The sequence below is a fragment of the Scleropages formosus genome, chromosome 19, assembly GCF_900964775.1.
Source record: "Scleropages formosus chromosome 19, fSclFor1.1, whole genome shotgun sequence".
NCBI lineage: Eukaryota > Metazoa > Chordata > Actinopteri > Osteoglossiformes > Osteoglossidae > Scleropages > Scleropages formosus.
Window position 1 is genome coordinate 19,930,961 of NC_041824.1, and position 12,726 is coordinate 19,943,686.

The 12,726-nt window shown below is 42.1% G+C and overlaps 1 protein-coding gene across 2 annotated transcripts; it reads right to left on the minus strand.

Annotated features, from left to right (window-relative positions):
- Window positions 1-286: 286 nt before the first annotated feature.
- smpd2a (sphingomyelin phosphodiesterase 2a) lies at window positions 287-10,868 on the minus strand. 2 transcript variants are annotated; one of them, XM_018760184.2, is made up of 11 exons: window positions 10,782-10,868; window positions 8,672-8,796; window positions 7,836-7,932; window positions 7,185-7,261; window positions 6,535-6,628; window positions 6,129-6,218; window positions 4,022-4,104; window positions 3,651-3,783; window positions 3,312-3,416; window positions 2,834-3,002; window positions 287-1,318 (listed from the first exon to the last, which is right to left on the minus strand). In XM_018760184.2, exons 2-11 carry the CDS (start codon window positions 8,773-8,775, stop codon window positions 894-896), a joined length of 1,377 nt encoding a protein of 458 aa, XP_018615700.2. In that variant the 5' UTR covers window positions 8,776-8,796; window positions 10,782-10,868; the 3' UTR covers window positions 287-893. The 2 variants fall into 2 exon arrangements, with proteins under 2 accessions (XP_018615700.2, XP_018615701.2); XM_018760185.2 differs by lacking the exon at window positions 10,782-10,868 and adding an exon at window positions 9,352-10,006.
- Between the last annotated feature and the right edge of the window lie 1,858 nt (window positions 10,869-12,726).

Below are 12,726 nucleotides of genomic sequence, written 5' to 3' on the forward strand. Positions count from 1 at the left end.
CTGTGCTTGCATTTGTGTGCTTCTCCTGTGAAATAAGGAACCAAAACATGAGAACCGTCAAACACAACATTGTGGTGATGAACCAACGTTTGCTCCAACCCTGTAGGAGCCAAATAATCCCTACACACTAGACACGCTGTGTGTTGTAAACATGCACCTTAATCATGAACGCTTGGTGCGTTTTGCATGAGGAACCCAAATAACTGCCCCTAAGGACCGAGCCCCGTGTGTTTCAAGGGAAAATCCCACACACACACACACACACACACACACACACACACACACACACACACACCACCTTGTCTGCCTGCTCAACAGGGACCCACACATGTAACACACTGGTCATAACACGTTTACCCCATGGGACAGTATAAAGCTTCTCCCATCTTTTGGTCCTGGGACTGCAACTTTAAAAACATGCAAAAAATGCAAAAATAAGGACAACTTTTCCTTACACAATAAAAAAAAGTCATGCGATGGCTGTGTCATTATTGCTTCCATTAATTTTCTCTTATTTGCTTAGTCCCCCGACGTTAACATTCTTGCATAACTTCCGTTATGCGATTCGCATTATTAATATTGGGAAATTAGCAGAGCTATGTTAAGCAGTGGCGGTACAGGCTTGAGTTTATGGAGGGTGTCATCACAATGGAAAAACTAGCAATGCTAGGACTACCACTGTACAGTACGTGCTACATATTTCCCAGCATGCTGCTCCTGATGTGGTACAATAAGTTTCAGTTCAACCCTGGACTGATTTAAAGCTCGCTGCTCACTTAGCAGGGGAAAATAGCCAGAGGTGAGGTAGGACTGGAGATGTGGGTAGGGTCAATATCAAGGGCCAGTTACTTGGTGCTGCCACAGTCTAGCTACTCTCTTCCCTGTTAATCCCCTCACTCCTTAGGATCCAGCAGGGTTGGCTCGGAGGGGACCCCGACATCACAGAGTAGGTCCCCAGGCTGGCCCAGCGGTCGTCCCCGCAGCTTCTCCTGCAAAGCTCCGACCGCCAGCCTCATCTGATCCTCGGCACCCTGCAGAGCTTTGACTTGTGTACAGTGGAATACGTAGAGCAGCAGGGCACCCAGCAACGTGGCCAAGCACAGTGCCCCCAGTAAATAAAAGGAGGCCTGTGGGAAGGGCTGCTGGGCACTGGGGGTCAGCCAGGGCACGGCACCGATGGCCAGCTCCAGGAGCAACAGTGCCAGCCCCAATAGGCCCGTGCGCGCCGCTGTGTGCCGCATGCGCTCGGCATAGTGGAGACCCACTTTCACCTCGGTGCGGGCCTCCGTCACAGTGTTCACCAGCTCAGCGAGGGCATCTGGGGGACAGGGGAGACATTGTTTGGGTACAAGGCATTCTGTCTATCAGCATCATAACATAATTTCACATTCTTATAATGAGCTGCTCTTCGAACACATGAGATTCACTCAGCAGTTATTATGAATTACTTATTTTAGTTATTATGAGTCACTTATTCATCTCACTCATTCAGTGGATGCTTTTCTCCAAAGCAACATACAACTGCGAGACAAAAAGGTGCATTTCACACCAAAGAGTTTTCGATGCAGACTTGTCTGTCAAACACTAGTAAAAAGCAACACTTTTTTCAATCATTCTGAAGCTGTAACGATCATGACCATGTCCAGTTGTCTTTGCATATTTGAAGAGCGGATATTGTGAACCTTTTCACCCTCATACCTCATTTAAAAGTGATCTTCATAGTTATACCTCCCACCTTTCCCCAGAGGAATAAATGATCCAATCATAAATAGACATAATAATACGGACAGAAAAATTCAATGAGGTATGTAAGCATACTTAGCTCAGCAATGAATGTTCACTCACTAACTTTCATTGAACAAAATGTTCTGATCAACTTGGTAGCAACACACATTCAGACACTATGGGCAATTTAGAGCATCTAACACACCTGAACTGCATGCCTGGACTATGGGAGGAAACCAGAGCACCTGGAGGAAACTCGCACAGACACAGAGAAAACATGCAAAATCCATACAGACCGAGCTGAATTTGCACCAATGCCAAACAGTCTAGGCACTGTGAGACAGCAGCACTACCCGCTGCGTCACCATGCCACCTCCATGCCAATTAATGTTCATTTTAATTCACAGAATTAATTATTAAAAAAATTCAAAACTTTTGAATTCCATCAGAAAGAAAACTGCAATTAATTTTGGGAGGCACATGACACTTCTCTTGCATCCTTTTCACATCCCTTGGGGAAGACCTCCTCACAGGTCAATGAGTCACTCATCCGTACACCAGTCAGATTCTGCAGATTTTTTTTGTTTTTTCAAAAAGCGCAACACACAGGGTAACAGTCGTCATATGAAGAAAGCACACAGTGAGCTGCAGCAGCTATGATGTAATGAAGTGTGGGAAAATATGTCGCCTTACTGAGCTGTTGCCATGTTTACACTGACATGCAGGGTGAGAAGTGCGAACACATGAGCTGAGCCATACTACATGATCAGCAAGACTCCCACAGTCTGGGTAGAATTCTGTATTAAGGACAGCTGGTATTGCAGTGGCTATAACTGCTGCCTTCAGACCCAAAGGTTGCCGGTTTGAATCTCACCTCTGGCTGTAATACCGCTGAACAAGTTACTTACCATAAAATTGCTCCAGTAAAAAAAATAAATAATTACCCTGCTGTACAAATGGGTAGATAATTGTAGGTAAATTAACACTGTAAGTGACTTTGGAGAAAAGCATCAGCTAAATGAAGACATAAAAATAATCAGTAAAATAAATCGGATAAGTAAATATACTCAAGAACTGGATACCCCACCCATACCGGACTGGTCGGTACCTGTGTCACAGCTTTCATGTTCTCTCCCAGTTGCCTCTGTCACCTGCTGTGGCAGCAGCAGCAGATCAGCACTGAGTGCTTCGTGGTCTGAGTAGGGGAAGGGCTTTCCTGGGACAGAGCCCTTCGTGGTAGAAAAAAGCTTGCACTTCACACACACCTTCTTGGATCCCTGTTGGAAAAAAAAAGGGGGGGGAGCCACAACTCCAGCAGAAGTTTACTGCAAAAATCTCACATTTCTCTGAATTTTGTTATTAACTGTTCTGCTTTGTTGTCAGGCACAAATTAAACATGAACTAAAGCACACGCTAGAGAGAAGATCCACCTAATAGGACCTGTTTAAAGAACTTAAACATCTAAGTACAACAGCAGGGCTCTTTCCAACAAGTCCTCATCCTTGCCCTTCATAGAAAGCAGTAAGAATCACTGTAAAATTAAACTCCTGAACTTGCCTTCATCTCAAACCCTTGTAGTCACCCACCTTGAAGAATATGTAGTCTATTCTGATCCCCTTGTCAAAAGGAAGGAGCTCCTCCTTACTGGTGAAGGGATTTTCCGCTATCAGGGTAAAACCTTCTTCGCAACCCTGCAAACCCGACCACCAAACAGTCAAGAGTAAAGAAAAAGTCACCTAACAGGTTTATGGTTGGGGCTGCGCTTCAGAAAATAATGCATCTATATAATGCATTACAGGATAAAACCATGTACAACTACAGTCTTTATTCACAGGAAGCGCTTCCATATCTACAACCAAATTTAACAGTTAAAAATATTCAATTGATCTGTGGAGTTTTTCCTCCCCTCCGGTTATTTAGCGTACATCAAACTTCTCGGTTTCGGCGTAGCAGTCTTGGAGCCTGGTGTACGTCCGTAGGAGGCGCGTGCCGAGGTCCTGGGGATGCATGTTCAGGTCCCCACTCAAAATCACCAAGTCAGCTCCTCGGGACGTGTGACTGTGAAGCAGCATTTAAAAACAAATAACGGTTAACTTTCAGTCATGAGGACTTATTATGGAACAACAGCTCTAACAGCGACACTTAGCGATCAAGTCACTTTTATAATTTGTACTTTTTCATGCAGGACTTCAGAATATTAAGTAAAACACAGAAAAAGAGAGTGGTTTTTTGGTCCACATCGGTGACAAACACTCAGACTCATCCCACCTGTTGTCCCCACCCCCACCCCCTTTACCGGACAAACTGCTGCAGCTCCCAGGCCTGGACCACTCTGTGGGGCAGGTAGGAGTCATGCTCCCTGCAGTATTCAGCATGCAGCTGTGGGGGCAAGACGACAGCTCATGAGCAAAAATGTACTTTTTCCTGCCCAGACTGCGAATGCCTGAATGACGTATTCAGCAAAGGTGAAAAGTAGCACAACTCTTCATGTTATTGGCTTAGGCACGTTGTATTTGTCCGTTACTCTGATTTACCTGGAGATCACACCACATTCTGAAACGTTTGCAAACTTTTGTAACTTAGAAAGTGCCATCTAAGTGGAATGAACGCTCTCAGAGGAAAAACCTTGAAATGTAGACTGTTGTAGATAAGACATAGCTAGGAAAATGGGAGGAAAGGAGAGGAGGCTCTTGGCAGAAGCCCTTCTCCTGCAGACCAGCCACAAAGGCCGTTACAGGAGGTAGACATAAGCTCAGCCTCTTATTTGTTACCCAAAGTTACTCAGCTACAACTCCCTGACAGCATGCCCCATCGGTCGTGACGTACCCACGTGCCCTTCTCCACATCTGCATGAGCTATAAATAGCATTAGCTGAGTTTATGGCATCGGAAGGTACCATAAAGAATAAGGACTTGAACTTATAAACACTCAGTTGCCAGTTCAAGCCCTACATACTGTTACCGTTCTACCTTTGTGCAAAGTACTTAAGTTGAACTAGAACAGCAAAACATGAAGCCTTGGAAATGTTTAAAATAGTTGTGTATGCAATAGATGTGTAATATTCTGGATAGTGCAGTGTGCATATTGTTATTTTTTTTATGTTAATGTTTGAGTTCATGGGTATGCTGTATGTTAATTTGAAAAGCACTGCTTTATTCCCCCCTCATTGTACCTTCATATTTTGGCCCTTAATGTGTCTTTGTCTCAACCATAATCATATCAGATAATTTTGAATAAAAGTAAAATTATATTAGAGGGGGGCGTGGTGGTGCAGTGAGTTGGACCAGGTCCTGCTCTCTGGTGGGTCTGGGGTTTGAGTCCCGCTTGGGGTGCCTTGCGGAGGACTGGCATCCCCGTCCTGGGTGTGTCCCCTCCCCCTCCAGCCTTGCACCCTGTGTTGCCGGGTTAGGCTCCGGTTCCCCGTGACCCCGTATGGGACAAGCAGTTCTGAAAATGTGTGTAAAATTATATCACAGTGGCTGCTCAATTGTTACAGATATTCTAAACAAAATTGAAAACTTCCCTCCTAAAAACATTTTTTTTTTTTGATGAGTAGCTGGAAGTGCAATGGTTAGAGTTACTGCCTTTTGAGCCAAAGGTTGCAGCTTTGATTCCCACCTTCAGTTGTAGCACCCTTGAGCAAGGTACTTACCCCAAATTGCTACAACAAAATTACCCAGCTGTGTAAATGGGTTGTAAATTGCTTTGGAGAAATGAAAATGAAATTTTAGGAAATCACACTTTACAGCGCTTGCAGGCAGAGCCAGTGGATGCCAGTAAAAACACATCCCCTCCTTCGCTCAACTTGTGTTTACAGCTGTATTTGGTGTTCATGAGCATTGCTGATTCTAACAGGTTCAGTAAGAAATGGCGCATTATAGCCCCAGAGGACAAAATGAACAAAGTCAAAAGTGGCAAAAAGATAAAAAAGCATGCATACCGAGCGGTGGTATACAGTCCACAGTGGATTGCGTGAAGATGACCTTTTCACTTATTTTAATTGTAATAGTTACTAGATGTACTGTACATGCTACAAAAAGTATAATTCAAATTTTTTTAAATATACATATTTTCTTTAATTCACTTTACAGACCCTACATTGTAAGCCAAGAAGGCAAAATCTGAACATTTTGATCAAAACACACAGGTATCAACAAGGCTGTTAATTGTGTGCCAATTTATAGAAGCAGCTTCCCCAGTCTAATGCAACATTAGAGGTAAAGAAACAAAAGGGTTAATATTGAACAAACAGAACCAGGTTGTCCCATAATGCCCAAAACACAGATCAGTATTATTGGAGGCTTTATTAGTTCCTAGTACACAGAGACAACTTACAGAATGCCAGATTTACAACAACATCCATAAAAACACACCTCAAAACAATACTTATGAGTTATACTTACATGTGTAACATAAACGTGGGCTGTCAGCCCACAGACATTCAAAATGACGAGTCCCACAGCCTTCCCGCCGAACCAGTCGCCATGGTGGGCCTGAAGGAGCAGTGTATACAGAGCACTGTCTATGAGCAAGTCTCTATAGCAACCAGCTGGGGTGGGGGGGAGCAGGGACAGCTGGAGTGTGATGGGCTGACCAAGCAGAAGCAGGGTTTGAAACTCCTTTTACGGCTCAACCGTCGACAGGCATCGGTCTTTTCAGCAGCAGCACCAACATAACATTATGCCAACCAAGGGGGATTGCCATTTTCCCCACTGAACACACTGCACAGCCAGTTAAACCTTAATGTTATACTGTGCACAAACCCATCCACACTCACTGACAGCTAATTTAATGAGGCGGAATACTTACCATGTAAGGGTAGCCATTCAGAGAATAGCGGTAAAGAAACGCATCTTGGATGTTGTGCTTGGAAAAAACAGCCAAACCGCTTCCTATGACGCCACTGTGTACAAAGAACAGATTTGTATCAAATATCCCACAGTGGTGATTATATTTTAAAATGACTTTACAAAGTTACTCTTTCATACATTGGTAGGGGGTAACTAACCATTTCAATTTAGGATGTGAACTCAAGGGGTGCTGAAATATCAGTATTTAATATTTACATGTTAGTAATTCTGTCAGTATAAAATAGGTTAAAAGATCAAAATAGCAAACGGTGCATTTCAGACTAATATGAAATCTAAGCCTTTCAAGAAGTCAGAAGTAACGATTAACTATTAAGGTCGGAGGTCATAAACGTTATACGCTAAACACAGCATGTGGAAACCAGATGTTCTACAGCAACAATACTTAGAATGACAACAGATAAGAACAGGGCAATAATATTTATGGGGAGGGATGACACTTAAGCAGCATGGAAAACATATTGGTAACAGGACAGGTGTAAAACACTCACTGAACACATTGAGTTTCAGTCAACGGACACATTGCAGTGGAGTTAAATCAACCAAGTGAAATGCAGGACTTTAGTTAAGAGTGGCTTGTTTTTCCACTACCTTTTAAAATAATGGGAGTGTTGATGGGAGCATGCCAGTTTCTTCTTTAAAAAGAGGTAGTCTAGTTCACTCCATACCTATGGAGCAAACAGTGTTAAATACTTGTCAGCAGGTAGTCGCACCATACCAGACAATACTACCAAAAGACACAGTACATCTTTACTGTTGTGGGAAAATCATTGTAAACTGGTTAATGCTGCAAGTCACTTTGACCAAACTCATCATTTCAATAAAAGTTTAACACAGAACAACAAACCTTTTCTTTAAAACAAACTTGAAGACTGACTGGTAGAAATGAACAAATGTGCATCTTGATCATCAGTGCAGAATAAATAAATGAGAAATTAAGCATGCATATGAGTTCATAGCCTAACACTGATTTCTTTCAAACAGGATGTCTATTGAAATGCTTACAGTAAACAGATGCCTTGTATAGGAAGGGATTGCTGGCTGTGCACTTACACCAAGAACTTTAACCAAATGTTAAAATCACTAAAAGTTCGAAGTATTTACTACCCAACAAAATGGTTTAACGGAAATGCTAAATAAATCAGCGTTGAGATCAGGGACTAAAGCTGTACAGATGAGGTTGCGAAACTAACTTGAGAAAGTTCCGGTTAGAGGCGCTTGCATCGCATGCTCTCCACTGACCTCCTGCAGCAGCACAACATCGTGCTTCTCCTTGCTCAGCAGCTCGGCTATCATCTCATACCGCGGTGTGCAGTGCAGGCTACGGTAACGGATGCCCCTGGACGAAAGACAGACATTTAATGTGTATCCATAACTACAGGGGCTTCACGCTAATTAAAAATACATTCAGGTTTTGCAGTAAAGTATTTAATATTCTTCAGCTGCACAGTTATGGATAAATCTGGGAAGACGTATTAGTGCACATTGTACTGACGATTCTGTGAGCCACTAACAGTACATGTTTTAGTGCTATTCTGGAAAAAATTGAGGGAATCACTAAACAGCCCATAATTAATGTCACTGGTATGGTGGGAAGGGTTGGGATGAGAATAAAATATGGGGAGTTCACCTTTACAGTCTTGTCACACTCAGATTCAGGTAGGAACCTTTTAGCATAATGTACTACATTTATCACAAGGTTGTCCATCAAATCATATTTACTCGTGATAACTTGAGCCAACTTTGCTGAGTGGTCAGTTGTTGGTCCATGTGCAAACTGCTGACAAGGCAACCAACATTGCATACACAAATCACAAGCTTGTAAAACCAGGAAAAAAATCTGAAAGTGCTGACTTTTGGGTTTGCTTCCCAGTGCGATTACTCATTTATACCCATCATTTTACCTGGGAAAAACTTGGACAAAAACAGTTGAATAACCATGAAACTGAAATATAAGGACATGACTTGCAAGTTCTCAACTGATGGTAAACATTTCTTAAGAAGAAATGAAATTCAGTTAAAAGAAAAAAAAAACCCACACACACCACTTGTGCAGTGTTCCACTATTTGGAACTTACCAGCAGTTCAGAGAAAACACACGGAGGCTAATGGGAGAGCCTGTCGCCATGGCAACTGAAGGGCGATGTGTCAGCGCCTGTGTGAAAGCAGCCACATCAGCCATAGGTCAGACTCTGAAAGCTGCCTACGATCACAAGAAAGAGAAAAGAAAAAAATTCCACATCAACACGATTTAATCTCACGTCTCAGCGGCCAACCTTGCAGCACAGCGCCTCAACGGTCCTCTTAACCCCATTGCACACAACCTCTCTGGAATCACTTAAAACCTCCAGTCTGCTAACAAATCACATTCAAAATTCAAAACAGGCTTGGCACACAATTTGAATGTCAGTTACACCGACAAAAAACAACAAGCATTAATGCGTAAACGCAGTCCTCCTGGTGTCTACAAACCGGACAGAGAACGGTAAACGGGAGCCCTACCCAACTCCAAGTGATCCCTTTAAGAGGTGGAAATAAAGTTCATTTTACATCTAATCCAAGGTGATGAGGCCTCCTCAGGCAGCCTTAGCGAGGTCAAATAAGGGCGCGATCATGTGAGCAACAAGTCTGGCAGCGACGGTATAACATACTTCCTCTGAGACATCTTAAAGTGGACTGCAGGGCCCAGTAAAAAGGGCCTCCAGAAGGAGCTTATTCATAAGTCATTAAGGCACTTGGGAGGAACAAGAGCAGCAACCTGCATCGCCGCAGTCCAGCACTTGGAGAACGTGTTAATTTGTTTCCTGAGACACAATTCTCCATAGCCAGGGACCATAAAATAAAACAATCGACAGTCAATACAACACATGGCAATGTGTGATGGATGCATGTGACTGCTGCTACCTGACCACATATGATCAGATAGGAAAAAGGAGGGGGGGAAAAAAAAAATTTTTGCAGACAATGGCATGGGTCTGGAGCTTTACACCTAGCAACAAACAAAGCGATCAAAACAAAAGTGAAATAAGGCTACAATTATGCACTTTATTTATACTTTCTAAGCCTCTGTTGCAAACAGCAACAATTACCAGTTCACTGCTTGTGGTGCTTCTGTCCAAAATGACTCAGGAGTGTTTGACTTATTTTTACACCTGGGCCCTTTTTACTGAAATAATTCAGCATACATACCCTGATCAAGCCAGGTACAGCATTACACATGTGTCCTTAGCCACTACGCCCCCTGCTGCCAAGCCAAACAAAAGGGGCGCTAGTGTCACATGATATTCATATTTCTAGCAGAGTAACTCGATTTATTAAAAAAAAAAAGTGCAGTGATGACAAACTTTAGACTTAATGATTAATCATACATTTTTGTGAGAAACGTTTACATATAAATAGACATACACAGATAATGGATAAATATAAGCTTTTATGTTTATCAAAAAAAAAAGCTAAAAATATGTAAGCTTTTAACAGCGGTCAATTCAGAACACGGCGGGTTGCTCTTGCGCGCATACTTAGACATGATTTCACCCTCCGGGATTTAAACTTACATATACAAATTTTATTAACTCGTCTCGAGGCACAGCTCGCGACCTTATCGGCTTAAGTTAAGCGCTAGACGCGGTTTCAAGCCGGACGTGCCTACACCCTCACACACAGCACTTTTAAATACACACTAACAGTAACAGATGGAAACTATCCTTTTTACGCACTTCGAATATAACGTATTTATACACGCCGCAAAGTTTGTTTGGAAAAAAAAAAAAAAAAGCATCTGATCTGCTAAACTAAAAGTAAAGAATAAATAAATAAATAAATAAATGCAGACACGTGACGTAGACTGAGCTGATGATGATCGTAGTCCTATCGACCGTTCGAACAATACAATAGTGAGTGCGAGTTTCACCGTTAGACAGTGCGCGCATATTTAGTGTTTAAAAGTGAAAAGGGCGCCGTTCCTTGGTGAAGCCCGAGGTCGGAGGTGGACGCCGGGACTCGGGAGAAACTAAACTAAGTCTAAGGGAGACGAAAGGAAAGCATATGATAATGTAGCGGAAATTACGGTCCAGATGACGGAACACTGAAGACAAAAAACGGCGGCCGTTTGACACGGGATAGTTGTCGTATTCACAGCGAGTGTCCGGACTCAAAGAAACGTGTAACGTCAATCACCCGCACTCCTACCTGCACTTCTCCAGAAAATCCTTCGCACGAAGTTTTCCTCTCGGACACCGCTCTCTCAGCCCTTTTATTCATTTCACTTGGCCAGTTTCGAGGATGTCCGCTGCTGTGCATTCTGGTACATGTAGTGCATGTAGTGCAGTGTACATGTGCAGAACTTCAAAGCCCACCATGCGCCTGCAGAGTATCCTCTATCTTGGTCAATGTTGTGTGTGACGTCTGAAACGTTCACGCTGCTGGGCGTAGTTTCGGGCTCTGTGTGTGTATTCGCAGTGTTTTATAACATACTTTTATTACATTCGTTTATTGCATGCACTCTTCACACGAGGGTAAAGAGTGTGGTCAATAAATTCCTCACCTACTTGAGAAGTATGTGTAATTGTCTCTGTCTGACTACGTTATGTTATATGACACGTGACACAGACAGACTGACTCATTTTTAATCATGGCTCCAGCATCATCTGTTGTATTTTCATATTTTATTATAAATGCATATGTACTCTGTGAGTCAGTCAATGCTGGAATGTCTTTGAAAGATGCAATCCTGAAAACTTTTCTGAAGCCTGAAATTCATTCAACTAGTATCTGGATCCCAAGTGTTTATTTCCAAACTCTGAGTTAGTAAAAACGAATGATAGCTTGATCCGTACTCACTTATGTAAGATGGTGTAAAAACAGTATTGAAGTCTGTTTTGGACACTACTGTTTCCTGGATTATATTTAGTTTCAGAGGGATTATTTACATGTAATTAACATTATTTTCAAATTAAAACATTAAAGATTATCAACTCTTGGCATCTAACAATAGCTCACTGCAGGGTTGTTTGCAGGTCATTAACGGAAAAGTATTCTGCAGTTATGTTTCTCCCTACATTTCAGCCCTGTACACAAAATCAAGGTTAAACAGGCCGTGCACTACTAATAATATGTGTTAATAGGTACCGTCAATGTTGTTAAGAGCCACAATTTATGAAATGAAAAAGCCACATTGAAATCAAGTCTGTGCCCCCAACAAACTGGAATAAGTACTACATTAATCCCTGCAGGGAAATTCACAATAACTGCTTTCCCGCCATAGTACTGAACCTCAGTGAAGAGTATCAGCACGTGGTCCAAGGGGTAATCTGAAATGGAATCATTCTAGACATTGCCTTATCAGTCTCACTCCAAGCATTACTGAAAAATACATCAACGTGGTAAGGTTGTGATTCAGCTGGTCCTTTACCACACTGCAGCTTGTGCCTTGTGAAACAAAGCTGTGACAACTGCCTGGTTCTTCTCATAAGAAAGCACAAACATTGGATCTCAGAACTCAATAAGCACGACATTTCAGTTCAAGGATGACACCATGCAAGAATGCCTACATCACCCTCATTGTGTGTGTTAGCAGTAGAGCCATAGTATGAACAATGCAGTATGGGTAAAAAGTTAGAGTATCTTATTATTTTAAGATGACATTTATTTGAAGAAGTCCAGATATTCTTGTTTTCTAGATCAATTTATTAGTTTGTTCTTCTTTTTCATTAAGACACATTATTTGTGTACAACATGGATGGCCTGCTCAAGTCCTGAAGATGAGGATTACTAAAGAACCGATTATGGCAAAACTCATTTTAGCTGCAATGGTGCAAATATTAATCTCTGCATCAGCATCACACTGCATCTCAGTTCAAACTCTTTAGACATGAATTGGATATAATCAGAATTATAGTGCACGAAGCTGTAAAGAGTTATACAGCCAGAGTGAGGAACCCACATCTGAACTTATTGCAGAGCATAACAATATCTGAATTTCTTCTAGAAACTTATTAAAATGACATATTTACATATACAGCTAAAAGTCCCAGCACATTTGAAGGAAACCTTCTAAATCGCACTACTACAAGGTGTGCTGAACAGGACATTGGGACATTTAAAGTGGTATCTCTAGTATGTAATGCATTTATAG

Excerpts from the sequence above, each read along its gene's own strand:
- smpd2a (XM_018760184.2), bottom strand. The coding sequence starts at position 8,775 with ATGGCTGATGTGGCTGCTTTCACACAGGCGCTGACACATCGCCCTTCA. Across the intron at positions 7,933-8,671 it reads GTGTTTTCTCTGAACTGCTG|GGGCATCCGTTACCGTAGCC; the intron begins GTAAGTTCCAAA and ends TCTTTCGTCCAG. Across the intron at positions 6,219-6,534 it reads TGAATGGCTACCCTTACATG|GCCCACCATGGCGACTGGTT; the intron begins GTAAGTATTCCG and ends CTGCTCCTTCAG.